Source organism: Xylocopa sonorina, chromosome 6 (assembly GCF_050948175.1).
Source record: "Xylocopa sonorina isolate GNS202 chromosome 6, iyXylSono1_principal, whole genome shotgun sequence".
Lineage (NCBI taxonomy): Eukaryota > Metazoa > Arthropoda > Insecta > Hymenoptera > Apidae > Xylocopa > Xylocopa sonorina.
In genome coordinates, this window is record NC_135198.1 from 2,869,777 (window position 1) to 2,897,273 (window position 27,497).

General features: G+C 43.1%; 1 protein-coding gene across 1 annotated transcript in view; it reads left to right on the forward strand.

Moving 5' to 3' along the window:
- Nucleotides 1-3,298: 3,298 nt before the first annotated feature.
- 5-ht2b (5-hydroxytryptamine receptor 2B) overlaps nucleotides 3,299-27,497 on the forward strand; it is a 74,709-nt gene continuing 50,510 nt past the window's right edge. Inside the window, exon 1 of the mRNA XM_076896743.1 lies at nucleotides 3,299-3,752. Coding sequence (XP_076752858.1) covers nucleotides 3,347-3,752 — 406 coding nt within the window. The 5' untranslated portion in view covers nucleotides 3,299-3,346. The remainder of the gene's footprint in view (nucleotides 3,753-27,497) is intronic.

A 27,497-nucleotide genomic window follows, 5' to 3' on the forward strand; every position in this document is an offset into this window, starting at 1 on the left:
AACTATTTTCGAACATTTTTTGTTTAGAGTAAAAACAAAAATTGTGGATACGATACAGAATTCTTCAGACGCGATGACTCTATAAAGCAGTAAATAATTCCCACTAATCTCTCGCGTTCTCCTCTTTCCGTTCATTAATTAATAAATCGTTAAACATTCGTAATCAACGTTTTTCCGTGCTAACGAACGCCTACCTGTCGGCGCCCTCCGGCTACTCCTCTCCGTTACAATTTAATTTGAGTTCTCGCGGTATCGGGGTGCCTCCGGGCTGAGGCTCTAGCGTTTTTCGCGCTGCTCTCCTCGTGAATATTCAAATTCCAGATTGCTCGCTAATAAATTAATCCAGCTGAGTGGACCCTCGTCGCTTCTCCCCCCTCTCCACCCCGCCCCTCGAGCGGAATGATAATAAATCGGGCTCGTTTATTTTCATCTGTAACACAAAACCGTGACGAGGGAAATTGGCCCAATAAACGCCATTCCGAATGAGAGTAACGATTATTTGCGGTGACGTATAAATGCATACATGGATCATCCTGCGATCATTTCGTAACGGAGCTTTTGTGCGCCGGCTGAGAAATTTCTGGGAGCTATAGCTTTCCGAGTGATATCGATACTAGTCGACTGTTCCGCTCGTTGTTGCGTTGGTTGCAGCGTGTGGTCCAGAGAGCGTTCTCGTTCGAAGGGTCGAGGGAAACTGGCTTCTCTGTCGAGCGTACGGCTGGTTGCGAGGGTAGTTTCGCGACACTTTTTCGCGTTGCGAATTTCAAATTGCATCAATGGAAGAGAGCACAAAATGCTCGGCGCACGAATCATCGTTATTTTCTTCTAACTTTCGACTCGATTTACAAGTTTTGCAAGCTGAGAAATATAAGGAAATGTATTATGGAACCTTCGAATGTTAACGAAGACTATTTTCATTGCGGTTGGGTAGAGTGAAAATTCTTTGTTGTCGAATTACTGTCAAAATAATCAACTCTCGAAATCTCCCGACGCGCATCCGATGCACTCGACGATGGAGCGGATAAATTTTGCCTGTTTACGCCAAAGATGTTCACGATAACGTAAACGGAGATCGCATATTTGCTGGGAGGCCACACACGGTTCGTTCCCGATTGGATCTTCTCAGACACGTGCAATGAAACGTGGCTTGTAGTCAATCTCGTAAACCTTGTCATACAGAGCATTCCAATCTTTCCTAACATACGGATGGATACACAAAAAGCTACTGTGCTCGCGAGTAACTTAAATGAAATCAATGAAACCGCGTTTGATGTATTATTAATAGGCTTTGTTTACTTAACGAGAAAAAATGTAGAGATTTTTATAATTAACTATCGTTAGAGGAAAGCCCATTTTACTGCAGTCGCGGCTTTATCATTTCAAGTCGGACATTTTGAAATAATAAAACACCGCGTGTTAATTCTGTTTTAGACTATTCGAAACAAATAAAAATAATCTATAAATATTTCTTTTCAGAAGCAGAATTCTATGTTTTATATGCAAGAGATTGGAGAAATTCTAATCGGGCTTCACCGCCATTTTTCTTCGGCGTCTGCAGGAGATTAGCGTCTGTTGGATAGTTTAGGGTGTTTCTCATATATTTCTGAGACGTCAGGGTCACGTCTGGATTTAGCTCGTATTTCCACCGTCGCGTTTGGGATTTTCTGTCATCGTAGGTGGTTGATTCTAATATCGCTGTAACAGAAGACGCGACCTGGCGGTTTCCGTTTTCTTTATTAGATCTTCATGGGTTATTTTAGAACGGTCTGTATATAGTAATTCTGCTCACGATCATTTCTCTCTTCTGTCCGTACTACGATTCCGATTAAGTTGATCAAATTATTAACTTTCTTTCCGTCGAGTCACGGTCTACAATTTTTCTCCATTACTCTTTAATATTAGTTTTAAATTATATTCGCTACATCGTGATGTTTTATATTTTACTTGTTCTCAAATTTCATTTTCAACAACAGATATTTTCTCTTGTACGATATTCCAGACATTCTCGTTACCAAGTACGTCTTCGCGCAAGATGATCCAAACAGGATTTAGCGCAAATTATTGTTTCTCATAACTACTGAATTCGCATAGTAACTCGTTAATCGCATATAAGTAATACTATGTAAGCGTGTATCAAAATCTGTGCGATTGACGAGGTAGCCAGCAAAAAGTGAAGAGAATAACCACGATTCGTCGTCTCCGTTTCTACTCTTGGTTAAGTGTATTCACCTCGAAGCAGCTATACGTGAACAGCATGCAACGAACGAGGGTCGTATCGAAGTTGTCCGAGTTGCAGTGGTCGTAAAAAATTTCCTGCGCATCGGAGAGAATGTACATTTTGGTCTCAGCAGCGAGTCTGGTGGCCCCTGCGTTTCATGGGCGCGCCGATTTCGCTGGCATTACAAACGTGAAAGTCGCCGTGGGCGCAGTAGAGCGGGTCTGCCGATGGCAATGAAGAATAACCCTTTCCGGTGGATGGATCCACGGGTTTTCTAGCCGCGAGAAGGGAGAAGTTGGTCGACACCGCGGTGCCAATTGATATTTTCCTCGCGTACATTGATGGAACCGTAGGTTCCGCCGTCGAGAACGTTTTCCTCTCTCGCCTGGCTGATATTGATTTCATTTTTCGTCTGTATTGACGTCAACTTGCCCCCGTGTAAGCCGATTACCACGGAGATCGATGGAGGTGCATCGCTTTAATACCTTCTATTGACATTTCGCAGTTGTAATTACAATTGATGCGCGAGCCACGCCGTTAAGTTGATCGCTTTCCAACGCTTCGAAACGTTCTCGGGATCTTGTCACCAGCTGTCACGAAAAATATTTCATTTCAGTCCCTGTCCCGGTTGCAGATTAGCGAACCGCGTTACGCAAGCTAAACGTTCTTCTTCACGCGGAATCTCTCCTTCCTCGTCGTTCGCGGTAAATCTAGCAGCAACGTCAGAAGAAAAGAAACGTAGCTCAAAGAATATTTCACAGAGAAGCTCGAGATCGACGAGGAGATCGTCTCTCTAGCAGGATCCATCGCGGTTCGCCTAAAAAACTTTCAAGGAACCTTGTTCATGCACAATCGCACAAAGTACACGATCGTGATGCGTGTGTACCACCTTCTAATGGATTAACTAAAACACGAGAAAGTGGCGAACGTAGAGAACGCCTTCGAAAGAATCCTCCGTTGACCAGCGAAAGAAGCCAAAGCCAACAAGGACCGCCGGTTTGATGACTCAGTGGAGTAAGGGAGGCGATCGAGAGCGCAGCCCAAAGTGGTCACAGATGTCGACGAGTCGGGCAGCGAGCAGCGAGTAGAGGCATCCCGTACCTGGTCAGCCGTCCCCCCTTTTGAGCGATGATCGGCTCGTCGACGCCGACGATCGATCGCGCGGATCCTCACGAGGCCGTGGCCGACATCTGTTACTACGGGGACCTATTGTCACTGGCGAACGAGAGCGGCTCTCTCTGCGATGGCTCGCGGTTCGACGTGTCCAGGATACTGAACGAGACCACCTTGGAAGTGGAATCGGTGAACGGCACGCGTCTCAGCGTCGAGTCCAGCGGTCTGAACAACTGGTGGGCGATGCTGGCCCTGGTCCTCGTCCTGGGCACCGCCGCGGGTAACATCCTCGTCTGCTTGGCCATTGCCAGGGAGAGGCGGTTGCAGAACGTGACGAATTACTTCCTGATGAGCCTGGCGATCACGGACCTGATGGTCGCCGTGCTGGTGATGCCACTTGGGATATTGACGTTGGTCAGAGGTAAGTGTTTGGCTGCGTGGCCGTGTAGATTTTCGGCTCGAAGGTCCTTCTTAAGCTGGCTAGTCCTCCGCGTAGACTGGACAATGGAATTTGGTCAATTTGTCTTACTCGTGTCTGACGGTTATTTCCATCCTTGGAAGAAATTTTACGGTGCGATTCTGCAACTAAAAATAAGATAAAAACGAAGAGTAACAAAATTGCGTTTGAGGTTTTGTTCTTGGAAATAAAGGCATATGTTGCAATGGCTTGTGGGTTTTTACAGGTGATGCACGCGTATGCAAAGAATGCTTCGAGCACGAATCATTATTTCCTTTCTTATTATCCGCAGCTCGTTGATACGTCAGTGCAGAGGTATCGAACTTTTTCATCCAAGTTTTTACAATCGTTTCGTGCAATTTCCATCCGCTAGTTCCGCCATTTTCGATAATGGCCATCGAACTTTTCAGCCGCTGCACTGGTTCGGTTCGAACCCGAGCTTCCTACGTTATTAAGATCACGCGGAGATTAGGGGATGCTCGAGGAACATTTACCTATACAGTAACACGCAGGAGTAACTTTCTCCGAGTTCTAGGCCGCGCGTTATCCATTTCCGTTTAACCATTTCCCAAACGAGGATCGATGGTCCCTCGTTTATCTAAATTCCGTCTGAACGTTATCCATCGCAAGTGTTTCGTTCCTAAATCGCAGTCGTTAGAAAACAAGTCGTAATTTCGAATTCGCCACGGCAAGGCTATCCACCTTTTTTTCTCTTTTGAGTAAATTGAAAAAAAGAACGTCGAGATATGCGTGCGTACGATTAACAGTAATTGAAAAATATCAAATCGTTGACAATAATTTTAATCAACGAAAGAATATGCAGCCGGATGCTGCGAGGGACGTGTTTACCGTCGCGCAGTTTGTTTCAAACGGTTTATGTTATTGAAAAAACAGAAATATTGCATGGAATTATTGGAAACCTTCGGTGACTGCGATAAAAACAGTTGCAAGGTGCACCATTGTATATCTCCCCTCTCTCTGTTTCATTTTTTGTTTCACTCCATAGTCGCGAGCGTGTAATTTCATTGTTAATTCCACGATTTTATCATTTTTATCTCCTTCTGTCGGCGATCGCAGCTCTCCCGATTCGCAAACGGCGTAAACGCGAAAGGAACATCGTGTGAATCCATTTCCGTCGTGTATTTCTTCTGATCGATTATTGGACGGGGAATAAATTTTGGCCATACAGTGGATAAACGAGTTTATTTCGAGTTCGTGTTGCCCGTTATGCGATAAAATAATAATTTAATTAAATAATTTTTCTAAGGAGGTTTACGACGTCTGAAACGTAATGTCCTGTCTCTCACTTCGTCATTTGTATTCTGCTATAATAACACATATTTTTTGTACAACTAAATCAATTTCAATCGACCATCGAGGTCACCAGCGCCAAGTTTTCAAATGACAGACGACACAAAAAAAGTCACCAACTGCGGGATTGGCATATTTTATGTTTTGCAATAAATAACGTATTCTCACATAATATCCAAGCCATAAATCTCGTATAATAGGGGAGAACACGTTTTTCGCTTTAACTTTGTACATACATAAAGAGCAAACGAATGTTTAATGCATATTCAAAAATGTTTGCACACGTTTAATGGTACTGAAAATATAGAGAACTTTTCGCGAACAACCTCGAATAATCTGCCAGCCGAATCACGCCGTTGAAAGGAACGATTTTCCTGGATAGAATTCAGTTGGAAATGAAATCTAGACGCGGTTGAGACAGAGGTCTAAAATTCAGATATTCTGAAACTTCTTACCTCCGCAACACTTTTCTCTGCCGCATCACCTTTCATCGTCTACTTATAGGGGGGGACTCGCGCGAACAGTATGGATTTTCCAATGGAATCAAACGCAAACCTCTCGATCTCTCAGTTTACTTTTTCCCGGACTTACATACGTACAATGAATACTGCTGGCTTGAATACACACAGCCTACGATTTAGGTGTTGTATAAATTCAAGAAACGTTCTGCCGGATCCGTTCTTCTTTTAATCTTCGAACACCTTCGCGCTGGAGTAAATCGTGTGAAAATTGTGGCTGTTGAAACAGACGATTGATTAAATCGTTCGAAGGATAACACGTTTAATTGTTCGAATTTTTTCCATAAAATTTTACGTGGAAAACAGAACGAAGCGCCGAAAGCGCCGCGCGGATCTCTTACCGCGAAATTTATTCTCGACGATGAATCTGCTGATCTTTGCACCCGAAGATAAACGATCGCACGTTTTTAAACGGCTTTACGCGCGTTTGTCGAACGTCGCGAGGAATCGCGGCGCCGATTGCGCTTTTCTCACAATCGTACCTCGACGCTGATCCATTATGCATAAGAAGGCTTGCCCAACGACAAACGGCCGCCGAGCTTTCCACCTATCACGGGTGAAAACCGATCGCTGCGATGCCTTCCGATTAATCGAGCCGCGGCACTGACGCGGGATAAAATAATTTTACGATCGCCGATTAAAATCGAACTTCTGAACTTTCGCTGGCATTAATCGGAAATGAATGACTAATCGCGAGCGGGAATTATTGAAATTATTATGGCATATTTAATTTTACCGACGATGAATTATTATAATTATGTTCTGCTTTTTTTAGCGTTTGCAGTATAATTGCGTAACACGATAGAATTTTGATTATTTTTACACGACAGAATATCGTTCTTCTCGAAATATTTGGAAAGTATTAACGCAGTGAAAAACCTCGATTAACTGAGTAGAATTTCTAAATTTTCGTCCAGCGGACTGTATTTTTCGTTGGAATTATTATTTGCAGAGTATCGCGAAATTAACTACCTGTTTTCGTATAAAAACAGAGCTATCGGACCAGTCCAAATATTCGATTATACGAATGGCGTGTTTTATCGAGGTCTCGTTGTATTGAAAAGAAAACAAAAATTTATCAACAACCGAGTAACGTGTGCTGCAAACTTTTCCAATAAAATCCAGCATTTTACAATTACAAATAACAACGTCGCGACATCGAACGATCAGCGTTGCCACCTGAGAAGTGACATACGAATTCAAAGACATGAACTTCTCGAGAAACCCTGGACTTTACCAACAAGTATAAAACTTACATGTCCTGCATCTACCACTTTTACAAATAAACTTTGGTCACTATAATATAACGAACTAAGAAAACAGTAGAAGAAGTTACAAAAAAAGAACCATCGCTATTATTTCTTATCATCTTCAACTCCTGAATCGATATCCGCGTGACCAGAAATCGTAGACCCGACGATACCGCTCGCACAAACTCGAGGCGATAATTTCCAGCGTTTACCCCCTCAAAAAAAGAAAATGAACCCGCACGGACAATCGAGTAACGTGCTCGAAACAACCGCGATGGCGTCCGCCCACGTGCGTCCCCAGTAGCTGCAAGCTGTTGCGACCGAACAACTTCGAAACTCGTAACGGTCTCGATTTCGCTTCTACGTTGGTGGAAATTGGAACGGTTCCGGTTTGGCGGGCATTAATTGCCGGCGAGCGTCGACGCGACGCGGTCGATTAGGGCGCGGATAAGAAAACGGACGGCCCTCGAGCTCGCGAGGGTGCTTCCGGCGCGCGTCGAAGCGCACGGAGAGCCGAGACGGATCGCGCGTCCGCCGAGCGGCTCGAAATTGCCCATGGGCGTTCGCGGGAGGAATCGTCGGGGAACGTAAATGGCCAATTTGTACCGCACCCCCGATTCCACCAGCCGGCCATTTTTCATCCGGCTCCCAGTTTGTTCCTGGCGAATGTTTTTTAACAACGTCTCTGACTGGCGCCTCTCTCTTCGAGGGTTGAAACGAGGAAGATAACTGCGACGGTCGAGCGACGGAGTGGTTTATTGTTCTATTTTTCTTTTTCTTTAGGGGTGCGTTTTTTGAAGGCGAGATAAGTGTTTGGTTGTTTTAGTGGAGTAGATAATTATGAAGGACGTGGTGGTTTCTTTGTGGCTTTATTAATATCATTTACTATTGTCATCTTCCTTAGGGGTGGGTTTTTGAAGGCGAGATAAGTGTTCGGTTGTTTTAGTGGAGTAGATAATTGTGGAGGATGTAGTGGTTTCTTTAAAGTAGTGTTTTTATTAATATCATTTATTTTTGTCTTCGAATGTTTACTAGTTTGCGTAGAGGTGCGCAGATGCGAATAAAAAATGGTAGATAGAGTAGCTAAGTCGAAGAGAAATATCGTAGTCTGTTGTGCGTTCTTGAATAAAGTGGCGAAAATGGAAGGTGGGTGTGTAATATAAAAGATAAACATAGTCGGAAGGTTCGCGGTTGATCTACAGAGGACTGGCGAAAGAATTGCTGGGTCATCCGTGGATTTTCAGCCCCCTGTCCGATGCTGGCCAGAAACGTGGGCTCAACAAGTGAGCCGTGTTATTTCGGCGTGCGGCGGATCCACGGTTTTAGAATCCGGCGTCCGAACGTTCGCACGTATTATAATCGAGAGACGGGCGACAGTTGTAACGGCTTCCGTCGAAACGTCCTCGAAACTGGTTTTTGACAAGCGTCACCAGCACGCGGTGCTTCCGAGCGCGGAATTAACCAGACACGCGTTACGTTATGAGTTACGTCGCGTGTAACCGCATTCGAGTATAAATGGGACGAAATGCTCGCCGTTAATTCGCTAATTCGAATATTTGCTCGATCATAAAATGGAAATGTTGTTTGCGTAAATACAATTTTGTATAACGTTCCATTCTCACGTGTAATTAGATTGATGAGCATCTGTGAGAGCGGAATATAAACAATAACGTGTAACGAAGTATATGTACGACTGTATTGAAAAGAATGATCGTATCGAAATCAATTCAGAGCCGTCTACGAATCGAATCAAAGGAACTTGACTCGAGCAAACAGTTCAATGGATTCTCTTTAGCATCGCGAGGCAACGCGCTCAATAATTTAAAACATTCCGGAAGAATGGTGTCTTGGGGAGTGAAAGAAGTCACTGTCGCGTGTCGCGAACAATTTCTTTGTATTCCAGGAACGGCACGCTTACAGTGTACGGGGGAACTGTGTGTAGATAGGGACGGGGCTCGTAAAGGTGCGGCGGAAAGAAGAGGGAATGGAAAATGGATGTGGGGTGTGTGACGCGAAAGTGGCGTAAAAATAACAAAGACAACGAGGGACGAAGAGCGAACGAAGAAAGCGACAAAAACGCAATAAAAAGAGGAGGCGGTTTCAAACGGGGGGAAAATTGTCTCCAGCTTGTTATTTGTATGACTTTATCTTATGTGTCACCGTAAGACGTGCGCGCAAAACATTTCTCCTGTTCTCATCGAATTTTTATTCATTTTTTAGTCGACGTATAACAACAAATGAGAAATGTTTACATCTACAATGTATTATCGTAAAAGCGTGGAGGAATATTTTTATGTAATTTTAATTATACTTGGATATTATAATTTTGTACGAATTTAATTTTCAATTAAAATTGTTTTACACATAACTTTGTCTCTCGATCTTCCATTATTTCTCAAATGATTTTATACAGTTTACGGATCGCGCTTCAAGTTGGCGCCTCTACGGCTGACTCTGGGTGTGGTCTACTTGTACTACTTGTATGCCTGCTTATACTACTTACGCAGTTTAATCTTAATCAATCGTTATACAGTCACGAAACTTCGTTCATAAATGATAAAATCGGTACATAAATGACAGCTGCACAATACTTAAACTCACGAAATTTTCATTCCAGTTACCCTCGCACTATTTCACTCGAATTAACGTTAATCTAATGATCGATCGAACGAACGATCGTCTCGTTAAAAATTCTCGCACATTTCTTTTTAAGACAACATAAATTCGACTCTAGGAGCGAATAAAAAAATTGAATTCGATGATGGAAAGGTACGAAATTTGTAAGGCTGGAGAAAACGAAAAAAGAGACGCTATTAGGGGTGGGAGACGTGTACGGTGCAGCGAGCCACCCTCCACGTTAATCGTATTCGCCTACTTCACCGAAGAGTAACGAGTCCAAGTTTTCGATCAAAGGGTAGCGTGAATGATTGAGTTTGGTAATCTTACCTTTCGCTGGCACGTGAAATTGAATTGCTCTACGCGACTCGTGCTCGGAAATGCTGAAGACGGTGGCGACGGGACGCGGTTCGCAACGGCGCTCCATTAGAGACCGGAACTGCTAAAAGGAAAGAGTTTAAAAGTTACATCGCGTTTAGGATTATTATTTAAAATTGAATTTTACGCCTTAATCGTCGAAACTCGGCCCCGCGCATTTAATTCGCATTTAATTTACTATTACCTTGTAACTTTGATTACTTTAAAACGAACGATTATTTTGAGACGAAAAATTGTAAAAATGATTTTACGTATCTTTAAAAAAACCAGCAGTCTATACTTCCGCGGAGATACGCTAGTCGAGAGAAACAGTAACAGCTATCGATCAAAGAGTATCCTACCTCAAATGCGATGGACACAATGTACAGTCGTACCTGTGCGGTGTTTTCATTAAATTTTTTATTACACTTCTCTAAAATACCAACTTTTTACAATCCCATGAAAAAGAGAATCGTCGAGCGCTCATCTGAAAATTTCATACGTTTGATTAAAAAAAAAAAAGAAAAAAAACAGTGATCCCGCGCGTATGTAAATATGATGAGCACCGTACAATAAAATGCAACCTGGCGGGAACGCAGAAATTCGCCGAGCAGTAGATAATAAAACTAATTTTACGCCTCGACGACGGGCATAACCATGCGTGGTAATCGTTAACAAGGACGGATTTGCGGATCGTAATGCGTTTAGGTGTCGGTGTATCGGAGCGAGGCCTTTACCGAATTTCGCTCCAGACCAATGAAATCCTCCCCGCAGACACGCTCCGATAGAAGCCACCCTGTCCACGTAAGCGATCAATCTACCATCCCCGTGGGACTGCTGAACGCTTTCGGATAACAGTTTGGCCGAGCAGCTTTCGACGGAGTCGAAATGATTCGCGTGCAACACTTACGAGCCGAATCATTGGACTCGCGTTCCTCGTTTTCGACTCCATCGTCGGCCGTTTCTCGTGCAATTTTCATTTAACTATAGAAAAAGAATAAGTTTTAAATATAGTGCAGACGAAGTTCTCTGCCATAGTTCCGTGCTACTTGGATCGGTGTTAGGAAAATATTCGCAGAAATTTCTCCCCCTCGGAGGATTTCATAGAGTTTACTTGTACGGATGTAGAAATGGTAGTCTATTGCACGGTTCGACTATAAGTATGACTCTTGCCTGTATTATTTACCGTGTAGTCAATAGCTGGGAAAAGTCAGCATTTCCAAGTATTATTGAAAATTCCTTGGAAAATGGGTATTTATAGAAGGAGACGGAGAGGCTATTGTATTCCGTACGCAATTCTCTGATTAGATTAAAATTTTGATAGTCTTGGAAAAATGATTAACGTTTGCGCATAGATTTGGTTTCGAAAGACGTGAAAAAATTCCTACGGTTCAAGAGACAGGAAACGCAGACACCAGGTGTTTCCACCGTGGACATCCAATCATTTGGTAGCACCTCTAAAAAAAAAAAAAAAAACGCATTTGCTTCGGCCCTTCTACGATGGTCGTTCAATCTCGTCAGCCGGATTAGACCAAGCAAAACCTTGCCCCGGCCAACTTTCACAATCGACTGGAATGCAAAAACGTGGTCGCATTCAATGATGCAACGATGATGAATATTTCGCGGACCACTCGCGGCGCGCCGCGGCGCGTGGACACACGTTTCGCTCGTGGGCGTGCTTCGCCCCTTCGCGAAAGAAGAATTGAATAAAAAAAACAAGCACACGCATTTGGAATATTTATAATCAACCGTATTTTCGTGGCTGTTTCTGAGGCCTCTTCTTCTCTGAATTTTGTAAACATTCGCAACTCCCAAATGTATCGAAAAAATAAGAATAAAATAGTCAGAAGAAATTCATGCGAAAGAAAATTCTCTCCAAGTCCGTATCGCACGAGTGCAATTTTTCTATCGATCAAAATTTCCATTTCAGAATTTCGTCAAGACCGTGCTACGTAAATGCCACCCCAAATGTATCCGTGCGTATAAAAAGATGCAAAAATTATTCGTGAAAGAGTAGAGAAATCTAGTTTCTGACGATTTTGGGGTTGCGCTGGTAGGTTCGTGTGTCCCAAGCGAACTGTTGCTTCGGGGGATGTTAGAAATTGAAGCGGAGCTGCGTTCAGGGTGATACTGATGGCGGATAGGAGCGTCGTCGGGTATTATTGCTGGTATAAAGACAGCTGAATGGGAACGCCCATACGGCGTGGGCGGGCGCAATTTAATTATGAGCGTCGCGTTTAGAAGCGTTGTCGAACCGTGCGATTCGATCGCGAAATAACGAGCTCAAGTGTGGAGAGCCGGCGAGATAAATGAGACATTAATGACGTATCCGTGTGGACGTGCCGGAACTGAGATATTTATTGGTTTCTGTCCGTCTTTACATTAAACTACCATTACACGAAATTAAACAAGTGTTACACGTTCTTCGTATCATTTCTTACTATAATCTATTAGCATTCATTTGTACGGTATTCAATTAACGTTCGACGAACGGAACTACAATTACATTTGAAGATTGTTGAATCTATTTGACAGTAACGAAATGTTTATGCATGAAATATCGAAATCGATGCTATAAAATTCATTTAACAGAGTGAGACTTTTCAATGAAATGACAGCAGTCGAAGATTCGCAAATGAAAAAATAGATTCGCGAGGAGAGAAAAGAAAAATTAGGACAAAAGGTACATATAAGAATGGCGAAAGCAGAGGAATTCCTGTACGGTATTTTCACCTCCGATCATTTCCCAACGGCAAAGATCAAAAGCTATTAATAACCCGATCACGGTACTTCCAAGTAATGTCGATCGATTTCAGGTCAACGAATTCGACGATACGTGAAGCAAGCTTACCAAGGTAACGGCCCCTGATCCGTGGATAATCTCGAGAACAATACCGTAGATGAACTATGAATATTCAATATCGGGGGCACCGTAAAAGTGAAGCTTTCCCATCGACGCCGCTATAGCTATCCATTAGCCGTGGGAATACGCCCGCTGAAAATCTATCATTCGAGGTGGGACCGCCGCGGCGCCTGCATGTACAGCCCTGTTCGCTCGAATTATGACTCCTCGGGGGTGAATCGACGCGTCGATGAACGTTCTTCGTAATATCATAACGGGCCGATTCATTAATTTTTTTATCGAGGAACTTTGAATTTTCATTCTGAACGTCCACGCCACGCGTTGCGTTGGAACATTTTTTCGCTTCGTTTTCATTTTGACCGCGATTCGCGTGGAATAATTTAGAAAAAGAAGACGCGTCGAAAGGTTAACGCGTCTAGCCTAATTTAATCTGACTTACCAAAAAATCGCACGGATACCAGTGCGTGATAATGAAATTTTTGCACGTTCGATTATAAAAACCGAAGTTCCGTTGATGGATTCCTTTCGTCGTGTGTCACCACTTTTGTCACCCGGCGGCTTAATTAAATCCGTGGTCGAGGTCTAACGAGTGTGATGCAGAAATAGACCCGGTTATCCAGTCCCGTGGCGTTAAATTTGATCCGTTCGTAGCAACAATTCGCGGCGTCGCACGGCGAATTAATCCCGTGTAACTGGTGCATTATACAGCGGTTGTCCGACACGCAATTTGTAATATAACACGGGAATTTCTAAACGAATTTAATCCGCTCGTAAATCTAACTTTCCGCCACCGGACCAGTGCGCTCTGTATTAAATTAATGAAACGCGGCTGATTCCAGGCCTAATCGTGAATAACGATCGTTCTGTACGCGAGGCTCCCCGAACTTCTCCAGTTTGAAATAAAAATTGAAATTCCTACCGCACAGATGTTCGAAATTCCCGGTGAATATCAATTTAAAAGCCGACAGGCCGGTCCCGCGAAAGTGTCGGGTGCTTCCGATATCTCTGCGGGACATTCTGTGTATCTTTGTCGAACTATCGTATCCGTCGCGAACCGACGGGGACCACCGTGTGGCTTACGATTAATTGTAAATCGAACGACGACACGTTGGCCACGCACAATGCACCCGATACGTTATCAGAGATTTCGATATCGCCGGGATCGTACCGGTTACCAGCTGTCCCGCTAATTTACGCCATGATCGATGCCAATGTCGGAAAATTAGGAAGACGCTGCTGGATTCGTAATTGAATCAAATAATTTAATTTTTTGCATTCTGCATTTAACGCGGAACACTTCGCGTGGTATGTTCTGTATTTTTGTGCTCTTATAATATTTTTGACTCTGAAGAAGTCGTCAGAGAACAAAATTTGAACGTTACTAGAAAATTGTCTATCGAAATATCGCCATAAAACAGCCTCGACCAATATTTAATGCCATTCATGAATAAATAACCGCGATCAACTATTACGTAGATAATCGCCAATTGGATTAATGACTAAATTAATTAGCTAATTGTATCACGCACACAATGCGATCGACCGTTAATTATTAAAATTCTTTTCGGTGGTGGGAAATGAATAATTGCGTTGGCAATGATCAAACACGTCTTTCACTTTCGATTCCGTTTTAATCAACAAAGAAAATTTGTATTACATCGAAAAATTTATCTGGCATTTTTTCGTACCATTTTTAGCGCATTCATCGAGTCGCTAGTCTTGTCTCTTTGATTGTTCGCGTATTATGGAGGCGCTCTTTAGCCGCTGATTAAACAGTGCAATTAGACGACACTTCCCGTTCGAATCAAGCGTGGTCATTGAGGAAAAAAAGCGAACGAGATCAGACCACGCGAACCAGGCACGCAATCTCGGCCGCGATAACGTCGATCTCGTATCTCACAATCAATTCCTTAATCGAATTTGCAGGCCGGAATTGCCACGTTAGACCCGTAATGCGCTACAGTCCCTGGACATAAGCGTCGGTGCTTACCAGAAATCAGTTGCTTTACTTAACTCTGCGATCCTTCGAATTGCCAACACTTTTATGAAGAATTTTACGATATCGATCAGATCGTTTTACTTTCAAAGAGACGAAGCGATCGCGGCTTGAAATTCTATCGACGTTAACAGCTGAGAGACAACAGTGCGAAAGAAAAGAAGGAGAAGTTACGCGGATTCGTGATTTAATGTACATCAAGTATTTTAAGTAATGCAACCCTATAATTTGTCAGGTTTAAGTAGTGTAACCGTGTAATTTGGTGCGCTTTAAGTAGTGCAAGCATATAATTTGATGCATGCTCAAGTGGTTCCCCTTCTAAAATATCGTGCTTAGAATTTTCTACGTTTTAAGTAGTATAACCGCATAATTTCATACGCCTTAAGTAGTATAACCCTATAATTCTGGGCGCTTAAGTAGTGTAACCCTATAAAGTGGTATCCCAGACCGGTGTTTCTTTAGTTTTTTGCAAGCTGTGAAAGGAACTCCGTATATATTCATATCTACTCTAATATATTATAAAAAAAAATATATTACAGTCTACTACAATACGTGAACAATGTATAATAAAAAAAAATGAACGTTATCGACCGAAACAACAATTTTTTTGAAATTCTTGATAAATATTCAACTCAGCACCGATTAAAGCGTATCCCCTCCATATAAATTACATTCCCTCGCAGCAAGAATTCTTTCTCGCCAGCGTATCTTTCCTTAATTACTTTCCACGGCGGTTAATTAATTCCAAGGCAAGATATCCTTAAGCGGCGATAATCGCGCGTTAATTACTAGGCGGTTCCTGCGGACAATCTATTGGCTGCACGCTGCATTCCTGACTAGGCAGATGCCTGGGTGTCTCCTATATATCGTCTGTGTATGGAACAGTTCGGTAGTAGACATCTCGTGAGCGGTGATAATTGCAGCTAATTTTGCGGGACGAACAGCAGGGATCAGCTAGGGGGTGAAGGGATGAAAAGATTACCAGTGAAGTGGTTTATTACGTTTATCCCTCAGGCGGATAAGAATTTATATTTATCCACCAGGAAATTAATTTTTTATATTTATGAAGAGTACTTTTTCTTCTATTCACGAATACAATAAACTATTCTTTATAGTCCTTTCCTTTTGGATAAATGGTTTTGTGAATTGAGTGACATTAACTATTGTTAGATTAAAGCTGGCACTATATAAATATTGTGGATAAAAATTTGTATAGTATTCTAAGGCGAAGTAGCGTGTGTGGAAGTAGAAGAATTAGACTGATGAGAGGGAAGTTGAACTGAAAAAGGGTGACGCAGTAAAGCTGTGGTCCGAATATTGATGCGGATTTATTTCACTAAATTTGCTGGGTAATTCTCATCATTGTAAAAGAGTTTATCAACAAATAATCTAGAATAAATTATTCCCCGTGTTTATCTTACTTTGGCCCCTAAAATCATCCCCTAAATTTCGTAGCCACGATTCTCGAGCACTCTGAATAAATAAGTGGCGCGAGGGTGGTTGGAAACCTTTGAGTAGTGGAGAACATTAATCTCCATAACAGATCTGAGCACGCTTCTTCCCACATGCATAATAATTTCCCTGTGATCCAATTCAAATTTAAACCCAACACGAAGCTGTGAAACGAAAGAAGAAATACCGCGCGTGACGTAACGAGGGCTATGTGGAATTTCCAGTGTGGAAAATTAACAGCGAGCTTCCCTCGATTCTGTCCAACAATCCGTGTTGAAGTTTTTCGCGTAAATGCCCGAGGACATTCGTAGCCGGACCACGCGTGAATATCAATAAATTTGAAATCGTGATTCTTCTTACGTCGTTCGCCGAGGGAACTGGAGCACTACGTGAACAGCTTGCAGGATTCACCGTTCCTTCCACGTTCACCCTAGTTTGAAGGTTTATTTCGAACTTAGGAAATTGTGTTTTCATTTTTAACATTTATCTTTTGAGTCTAGCGCCAGTTCGGGTCATATGAAATTTCAATAAAACGTTCCCTTTGCCGGTCAATATTTTAACAAACTTACGTGGTAACGTCGTTAAAAAATGTCGAGCCTCGATCATTAATTCTCGATCGCAACGATCCGAATCAAATGATATTTTAATTAGACAGACAATACGTTCCATTTTGAACGCACTGCGGTCCAATTACGGGAGATCTGACGTTTTGTCCTGTTTCCATAGAGAAAAGTGAAGACGGCGAGCGATAATTGCAAAGGGGGTGGATCAGTTTCAGGAAGAACGAGTTCGAATGAATGTATAAATCGAGGTCCAGATTTTTAATACCGATCTGCTGTGAAATCCGTTTAAAATCGTTCACGGAAGGGGTTCCGCTTTGCCTCGCGAAGCTGCACGTGAGAGCTTTCCAGCGCACGGGTCAAGAGGAAGGGTGCTGCTAGTCGGATCAATTAATTCAAACAAATTCCTTTCCAGCGACCAGGAGAAAACATTTGTCCGCGAGCTGGTTCCTTTGAGACGATTCTTGTCCCATTCGTCAACGATCGTCCCCTTTTTCTCTCTCTCTCTCTCTCTCTCTCTCTCGAAGAAGAAGAAGAAGAAGAAGAAGAAGCGAAAAAAGAGAATAAGGGATCAACCCTTAGGAAGGATCCAGGGTGCACGATGAAAAATGATTGCGCTACCGAATTGTCAGTCATGCGCGAGAGACGAAACACAGGATAAAGACGGGTGGAAAATTTGATTTCGTCCCGTGGAACGATTTGTGTCAAAGGATCGTCGATGCTTCCGTTGAGAAATTGGAAATAGATGGTTCCAAAATGGCTCGTGTCGAGAAATAGATGGAAAATACATAGGAAAATAGATACACGTCCGTTGAGAAATGTTCGGTGCTACGTATCCTTATTGAGAGTGACTGTTTCAAAGAGGATTGTAATATTAATCAGAAATATTAGAATTATTAACTATTATATTACTTTGTTCTACGCTTTTTCAAAGAATAACCATTTGCTGATTATATCGAAAAACATTTGTGCAAATCTTTGCAATTGTGGCAATTCTAGCGAGGAATAGTGTTAGAAGTATTTCGAACGTGAATTTTCCATCCGATTTCGTAGTCTAGATCACGGAATAGAATTTGCAGCTGCGGAGCAATCCTCGCGAACATTGTATTAAATTCCACGGTGAACTTGCAATAAGTATCACAGTAGATTGTGCAATGAATCTTCCGGTAAACCCCCTAATAGATTTCGAGGGGGTGAATCCCACAGTAAATTTCGTGTAACTACTCTAACAAGTCTTGCAATGAACTTCACGCTGGGTATCATAATTGAGCTTACGAGATACTATACTGACTACCCCATTCAGCGCAGCGCATAATCATTTATTGTGCCAATTTGCGATGCGGAAGCTGCGATACTCAACTCACATATTCCGCGTTGCGATCCAAATTAAAAATCAACTCGCGTTACTACGTATTTAACAGAACCGCGGATAACAGAAAAATATTGTTCTTAATATTAAAAAACGAGAAGAGTGCGAGTCGAAATCCTTCAAGCAGAATACGTCGATTTTAATTACCATTTCGCATCGTGTTGAGCACAATCCGAACAGAACAAATTCAATGACGCGTTTTCTGCGAATTTACAAGCTGCAACAGCGGTAGCGATCGACGCGAGATATCTACGACAAATTGAATAGAATCGTGGAAACAGCGAATCGCCCGTTTTTTCCCTATCGTTCGACGGATCTTGGGCGAACGAGGCGCGTTTTCGACCCCCCTCGGGGGTGCACGGGACCGATCGATTCCCGTCAATTGGCCCTGATTCGTACACGCTTCTGCTTTCGCGTGTTACACATTCACGCGGACGGTAGCCGGGACACCGCTCGACGGATCGTCGAGACGCTTTTCAACCGTTCGAGGAGCAGCAAATTGAATCGGCAGGATTGTTTCGTTTCGTCTTCCGACGACGCGCGATTCTCCCGTTCGAGAGACGACCGTTCGTCGATATCTTGTCGCTTCAGACGTTTAATATCGCTGCGACGTCTACTTCGCCAACGGAGGCGCCGCGTTTCCGGTTCAACTTGAGATTTTCAACGCGTCCCGGAGGCGCGATGCTTCCGTTTCGAACGCTTCAGTCTTTCGACGCGCCCTAGACGCGGCTGTCGATATTCGCGGGGAATTTGACTCGAATTTAGGTTACGAATTACTCGTTATTATATTCTGAACGATACATCGAATCTTGATTCGGTGTTAATTTAAGAAGTTAACTATTTTCATCTGTGGATGTTTTATAGCGGTACGATTTCCTTTCTGTCGAAGTCACAAATTGCTCGAGGCAAAGTGCACCGAAACGTGCCGATAGACACATTAATTATTGATTTCCCACGTGTTTTCATCTCGTCCCAGTTTGATTTAAATGCAAATGCATAGCACACAAGCGGCTGGCTTTTTTAAACCTACTGCGAAAATTGAACAGATACATTCTTGACGATGATAAATCCACAATACACGTTCACCGGCCCTTTAATTTAATTTTTATCATCGCTATTCATGGGAAATTATTCCCTACTGCGAGTTCCATCGAGCCCAAGAAGAGGATTGTGTACTTTTGTAACTCTTCAAAAATAATTATAGTCATCGAAGAAAAATATATACACGTTCGATTAAACAGCAGCGATAATTAACCTCTTCGCGCAGCCAATTAAATCGTAATATAATAAAAGTTGAATCAACTTTGATCTCATCCCTTGCTGTCAGACTTGAACGAACGTCGATCTCGGCTACTCCGTCAGAAGCGACCCGAACTCGGAACCAATTTTAATCACTCGCATGAAAGACGCGAAAAATTAATTGCCCGAGAATGCTCGGTGAATTAAACATCTCCCAGTCGAACACGCTTCCTCGTTCGTATAATACACCCCCGCCATGCTAATTCGAGCGAAGTATCTCACGGAAACGCCTCGAGGCGGTCGAACGGAAATCGCGACGTAAGAGGCCATTAAGAATTATATACACCCATTTCCCTTCGACGTTTCGAAACCGCGTAAGATCCACTTTAATTAAAAGAATTTCACTCTCGCGGACGCTTAACGCCAATTTACTTCGCGTGGCCCATTGTGAAATCGACGACCGCCGGACGGTAACAAATTTTCGACGCAGACTTTCGCAGTCCAATTCCAGTCTAAATGCAAATGTGCCTTAAACCGAGCCAGATATAGTCGCGCTAAGAAGAGATAATGAGATTCGTCCGGTCGACCTCGATTTATTTCAGCTGGTCTATAAAGTTCTTAACCTGCGTGCTTCGTGACGTTCAGTAGGTTCAATTGAATTTAACAAATTTTCGACTTGACGAGAGTTTTTTTATTATGTCGCGTCCATTTTGACTCTCTGTCTAAGACTGATTTTCTCGTCCTATGTAATATCGAGTACCACTCGCATCGTGATTGAAGAAAGCGCGGCAATTCGCACGCGTTGATGGAACGCAACCCCCTTAGAGGGGAATACGAATCGGATTGCATGGCGGGAAACACTCGCCCCGGTTACATGGATATTGTTTCAAGTCCGTGGGTTGCCGCGTGTTACCTTCTCGTCTGTCTCGCATTGTCTCTGTTGTATGCCGTGCAATTTTCTACGGAATTGAAATTTCTTGTCGCGCATTTCGGGAAGATTAACGAGCACCGTCGCGCGGGAATTAATTGTTGATATTTTTGGGACGGTTGCAGAGCGCCGTGTGGAAGCTTCCGTGTCTGCACATCCGTTCCACGAACGTTTCATTGTCTTAATATCCCGTCATTTCTATGAAATTCTGTTACACGAACAGCGTATTCTGATATAGTATTAGAATACACGAATTTATTCGTTTCTGTCATCTAAAATGATTCATTTAAAATTCCAAGCTCGATTTCTCATCCTATCCATTGAAATCGTGTAACATCGATCGTTCTCGACGATTAATTATTAATTCAATTCCTATCGGATACTTCTATACTCGACGGGACGATGCCTGGCCACAAGTACCTTGCCTTGTCTCCCAGTGGGGCAGGTACAAATTTCTCAGAGGTTTCACGAACGCTTAATACCATCGTTCAAGCCTTAATCCATTGCAACAGGGACACGAGGGGCATTATTCGACACGCGCGGGAGTATACTATTATTTATACGAGTCTCGGTTCGGGGCACCGTCTAACTGAATCCGTATCGGGGTTGCGGTGGAACGCGCCGGCATGAAAACGGCACGTTTCAACGTTCCCGAATCCGTTGGAACTCGATTTGAATCGATTACAGAGCAATCTGGCCGGACGCGGCCCGATACACCTAAACTACATTTAATCCCCTCTGATTCGGTTCGATCCATCGACGTCACCGGGTTTCCGCCGGGTCCGCGGCGGCAGCAACCAACCCCTTCCTCGATTTATCTTGATTCGCGCGTCCCGTCTCGGTTAGTCCGTCTTGGACGCGCCGCAGGGGCCACCTTGGTGCTGCTCCAACTTACATCGTATCCAGAACGATCCATCCTGGATCCTCGTCCCCTCGCCCCCTCCGCTTCAATTTAATTACCCGTAGATGGGATTGCTTTACTTGTTGCGAAACCCTCCTGCTGTTTCGTTCTCCGCCTCTCTTTCCGTGTGTCTACTTTCCGTTCTTCGACGCGTCTCCTTGGGAGAGTACTTCAACGAGAAACTGGCGGTGAAACAGTGACTCCCTCGCAAGAGATGTCAGTGTTCGAAGAGAAAATTGATCTCTGCTTAGACACTAATGTAATCTCGATGCTGTGATCAGGATTTAGAATTAATGCAGTGTTTTCCAGTGGGCGATGTCCTTTTCTTCATTCTGTAAGTGATACTCGATAAGTCATCTGCTGTCACGGATATTTCATTTATATTGTAGCTGATACGTAGATCGCTACTGTAACGTGTTTGCTACCATTTTTCTTAACAATGTGATTTAGTTTCCTTCCCTACTACTTCTTTTCGGTTCTTCAGGTATTTCCTCTCTTTAATGTCACTCTCGTGGTTCAGTCGTCGAGCCTGGTTGTTCCCGGTGTATATTTACGACTGGGTACTTTGTTTCCCCCTGGTTTCGCTCGCCTTCCTACTTGCCCGCGCTTTTTCAGCTCGCCTTTCCTACCCTTCGTCGGTATTTGTCTTCTCTGTTCCCTTTCGAGGGCCGCGTTCTTCTCGCCGCGCAAGTCGCTAACCTTGCCAACTCCGTGTGGCTATTTTAACGCTCCGTGATTCGACGAAAAATGGTTAAAACAGCGAATTATCGCACTGCGGTGATTTGCGGCGCGTGCTCAAATTTTCTCGCGAGATATAAATCGTCCTGACGAAGTTTTCGAGATTAATTCGGCGAAGGTAGTAAGCAAAATTGATGACGCTCAGCCGGAAATGGGTGTTAAGACAATTTGAAGGACCGATCCCCGAGGATAGCTACCGCTGGTCGGGGACCTTGCTTTAATTACCGGAATGCTCGAGTACCGTGATTATGGCTTTGAAATTCCCGAGTTAATGCCATCCCCTCTGCGTTCGAAACTAACTTAGACGTTGGCTCATTACATGGGCAAGTACGGACTTTACGAGGAGCCGAACTTATCTCGGAGGAGCCGACGACTGACACGGTTCAAGTGGTGCCAACTGCTGGCTTGTCGTCGCGATACATCGTGAGAATTCTAATCGTATCGTAGAATTATGTATCGTAAATTTCTTGCATTTACAGATAGGCGAATATAAATTTTGACAAGGCTCTCGTTTCCTTATAAGCGATAAAAAATAATAGAACAGCTTGGACCAATTAACGAGACGTTCGCGACTTCTGTATATTAAAATATTCCAGTAAAATACGTTCAGCCTCCATCTTGGAATGAAATTGGTTCGAGACATGGATCGTAAAAATCGATGCTTCTGAAGTTTTATATAAGGCGACCCACTCCTTGAGCTGAATATTTTACGGTGGTGAAATGGAAGCCAATAAAAAAGAAAGCATGAAACGTCACTATCTATGCTGACAACCCTGTTAAAGGATCACGGTGCACGATCGTTCAACTATCGAGAAGAAAAATGAGATTAGGCAGACTCGATGATCTCCTCGAAACCGGATTCCTTGGCACTCCATAACTTGCCGCGACAATTTCTAAAGCCTCCTTCGGGTTTGACGGGTTATGGCACTTCATCTCGAGTTCCTTCGATTTAAATAACTCTGAATTCATCCTTGTTAACCTTTTACCTGGTGCACATTGTAGTCTACGCTGTTTCGTTAATTCAATATTTGACTTTTAATAATCATCGCTATAAATTACTGGATATCGCGAAAAATTCTTTCAACTCTTCTTAAACATTCTAGATAAATTGTTAAATTCAAAGGTACGCGACTAGCTGACGGTGATTTTCGAGAAAATTGCAAATTTTACACGGATCAGCGAGTATCAGAATCTTTCTTTGCCAGGCTCGATGGACCTCAACGGGTTCACCGTAAAGGGGTAGTTTTATAGGCGAACGCCCACGTGGCGATCGCTCGTCTCGAACATCTCGAGGGCGGCAAGATTCCGCTTCGAGAGAAACGGTTATTAATGACCGGGTCGCGACAATAACGCGTCACCGACCGTTCAAACTGACACTTTCCCCGATAATAATGATTAATCTGGCCAAGCGACTCGAAACTTCTTCGAGATCCCACTCGACCTTTCTGTCTACCTCTGCGAGCCACCCTCGATAATGGCTGATTTTTATCGACACCCCCTCGGCGAAACTATCAGCCGTGGTTCAACTGGCGAACGATGGAAAGTTTCGTTCCGAGCGGACTGTCCCCGGGGCGGTTAATTGCCCCGGATAACGGGCGTTGTCGATCAATCCGTTCGAAATCTTTCTTCGACCAGCGATTCAATGGAGAACGAAACCAGTCTCTTGGGTCTACTTTTCATTTTAATCCTTCATTTTTTTAAGCTACGAATTTAAAAAAAAAACAGCGACTCGTTCGTGAATAATATGTAATCTTATAAGAGTATGTGAATTTTTGTACGAACAGCATTTTTTAGTAATAATCGAAGCGTTACCACTGCGTCAACGATATATTAATAATCTCGAAAGGTAATTGCCAAGCCGCTAAATAATTCGACATATTAACGTAGAAATGCAGCCTGATAGCTTTGCTGACCAGTGCGGTTGTCTGGCTATTGGTCGATTAATGTATTGTGCTACCACTGACCGTCGGACATAGCGCAGTGCTTACCACTGTCTGGCTAATACCTTCTAACCACTTGCTGTGTACGACGGATCATTAATACTGTCAGAAACGTTCGGTGTTATTTGATCAGAATGCCGCGCTATTGATTTAATGCTTCGTTTCCCAACATATCCTGCAACTTTTATTCCCTTCGAAACGATAGTATAATGCAGGTATGAAAAAACATGAACGCTCCCCTTTCATCTCAATTTATCCATCACTTCAGCGTGCATTCAAAGGGAGTACCTGCGCCAAGCTTTGCCTCTGGTAAAGAATTCTAAATTTTAAATGGGGATTAACCTTTTTTAAATTTTATTTTAGCCGCAATTTATATTTATTTCTTTCACTTTAAAAGTTATTTTTACTAATACATTTTTATAAAAAAAGAGAGACAGAAAGAGAGTGAAGAGTGCAAATAATAAATATTAATATTATCATAATGGCTTGTAAAAGAGATGAAAGTGACGTTTAAAATTTTAAGTACCCCTTTGGACCAGGAGATAAAAATTGTAAAACATTTCTGCGCTATCATAACGTATCGCAATTAAAAGAGGACCTTTAAAACAAGATACGCCCTTTGTGTCCTTTCCTAGAAACGAAACTAAAAAACTTCCTTATCTCCGAATTAAACTGCTCACATAACTTCCCTTCACGTCCTCCCATCGCCGTCGTCTTTATTACAACCCACATGCTTATCTTGCAAATTTATTCCAAGCACTTTAAAGCAATTTCCCCCGAAAAATTGTCCTGCACCATAATCCGTATCCCTCGCGTCATCTCATAAATGATGAAGATATTTAAAAAGAGAGAAAAGAAGAGAAAACAATTCGACACCGGAAGAGAAAACTTTGTTACAAGAAAATCGAAAAATTAACGAACGAACGAAAAATTAGCGGCGAGAAAACTGAAAGTTAAACGTTTCACTATCTCTCGCGGTTGTAAGAATAAACTTCGTTGTTTCGCGCTGCCGGATAAGAGTTATTTACCTGCATTATTTATGAGAGGCGGTAAGTGCAATATATAGAATCCATCTGAGTAATTTAAAAACGTTTAGAACGAATTGGGGGTGCATGGAGCACTGTGCACAGCCCATAGACACGATAACATTCCCCTCGGGCGTAATGTGCATTGCTAACCGAGAATGCCACGCGCTATCACTTGTACCCCGTCTGACTAATGCGCCACAGTTATCACTGCGGAGCTATTCGACCGCATTGCTTGCGTCTGACTAATGCCTGTCCCTCACTGCTGTCCAACGAGCGTTATCCCTGTCTATACTACCGATTATTAAGATTCTACACCTCGAACGATAAGATGAAGTAAATCACAAAGTAGCCACGGCAACTGATAACATATTAACGAAGAAAATTTATACCTGGTGTTGTTAATACTGCCAGGAAAATTGCTTCGAAACGAAGAGTGAATTGGCGCTTGAATCTTTCACGTTCTTCGCGGTCGAGATTTAAAAATTTGACAACTTTTTAGTAATATTCGAGTGGCGCGATAAATTTTTAAAAAGCAAAGTCTTTCGAACGATACGTTAGAGAATATTGTTGAGAAAACGTTTTCTTCGACGAAACAATCCCACTATCTCTATCGATTTTCCCCGTGAACCTCTATTTGTTATCTCGTTCACGATTTTCTATTCCTCGCGGAGGCATCGTGGCACGATGCTGCCGTTTGTCTCGAGGCGGTTCTCTTGCCGTAGGAAGCGTATAATATTTTCTGATGTCTCCGTTCGACGCTGTGCATAGAGCGTAGGAAAATGCTTTTCCGTTCTATCATTCCAACGTAACTCCCTTGCCAGAGTGCCACGCGTTCTACACAGCACTGCGCAAAGATCGACGGCGAAATGCGATATTTATCCAACGTTCTAGACATCTTTATCACAGCTGTCTCTGACTAATTTTTCAAACACTTTTAACATAATTCTGACGAAACCAAATAAATTTTTTACACTTGCAGAAGCTGCAAGGAAAGCGAGAAAATGAACCAATAATCTTTCAGATTAAATATTCGTCAAAAGTTGCCAGAGAAATCCCGAATGTAGTGTCTCCATTGAAATTTATAGATTTATGAAATGACAGAAGGTTTTATGGTACGCGCTGGAAGAATTTCCCGTGGTACTGTATCGTCGTAACAACGATGGAATCGTGACAAGGCATAAGAATGCTGGCGAGTGTCTGATGTCGTACAATACAGGGGGTCCCAGGATACAAACAGGGGCGAAAGCAACGATAATAAAACCCGACGAGACACGAATCTCGACGATGTTCGGCTTAAACATCCGGAACGTCACGTTGCTGACGGTGAAAATATTTGCTGACGCGTCGTTCCGTTAAATTACATTTTCGGATACGATAGTCTCCGCGCCGAAACACTTTGCAATTCACGCGTGACTAAAGGTATTTCAAGTAATCCCAATAAACAGAACTATCTGCTATTCCTAACGCATAGTACGAACGAAGGAGTTTACCAACAAAAGAAAAAAACACCTTTATACCAGTTACGAAGGTTTTCGAGTCACAGTGGATTAAAATTGGTCACGAGGCCGGAAGTTCCTCCCTCCGTGACGCCTCACGCGGCGTCGTAGAAAGTTTCTACGCGGCCGTTTCATTAGGCGAAAGCTTCTTCGTGGCTCTCGGGGAGGAATCATCGATGGTGGCTCTCGAGAGCGACGCGGAGGACGAGGACGCTTTTAATCCGTGGAACGCGATTACGGGCGAGCGGTCTGACGCGGCTGAAAGCCGGCGGACAGTAGCGAGATATTAAATTCTACCACGATTAATACGCCAGTGTCCCGTGCTGCACTTTCTGCGGACGCTTACCTCGTTTCAGTCGCCCTTTTCCGCTTCCTTTTTTTTTTTCGTTAATCATCGGTGCGTTGCCGCGCGGCAAGTGGACCTTTCCACCCTTTAATTCCGTGCTCCCTTTCGGGTCACCGGGCTACGTGCTGGATTGACGAGATCACCTGCAAAGAAGAGGCGTTCTCACCGAGTCGTTGGGATTAATTCATTCCTGGAATCGCTTCTTTTTCGAGGGTGAAAGCAGGCAGGAAGGTTTGCTCAGCGTCTCTTCGCGTGCATAGAAGCGCATCGAATCACTGCATATGTATATATGTAACGCTCGTTTTCAGATGCATTTAGACAGTTACTATATAATTTCGATCGGTTCGAACGTTTGTTAATGTAATTGTACCAGTCTGCGAGAAGTGCAGCCATAATTATATTATTTTTAGAGCACCCTGTTACATCGTGTCGCATTACGTGCACATTGGACCAACAACTTTGAACTTGGTGTCGCAATTTTGAAAAATTTCATTCATTACTGGAAGTGACAGTGCGCTGGGTTACATGATTTCATTAGGACGTGGCAAGAGGTACTTTTTAACCTTCCTCTGATCCATTACACGGGTCAAAGGTCTGACGTGTATAGAGAATTAATGTCGCATTTATATCCATTTGTATTAACGATACTAATTACGTGGAAAAATTGATTAAATCGATCTTCTTAAAAGTTTATTCTCTAGAAGTAATTATTGGGTTAATTTGTTCCTATTGGACGAGTTTAGCGCAGTGTAGATACGTGCGAGTCCAACGCGTATTAATATTTAGTTTGCCAGACGTAGC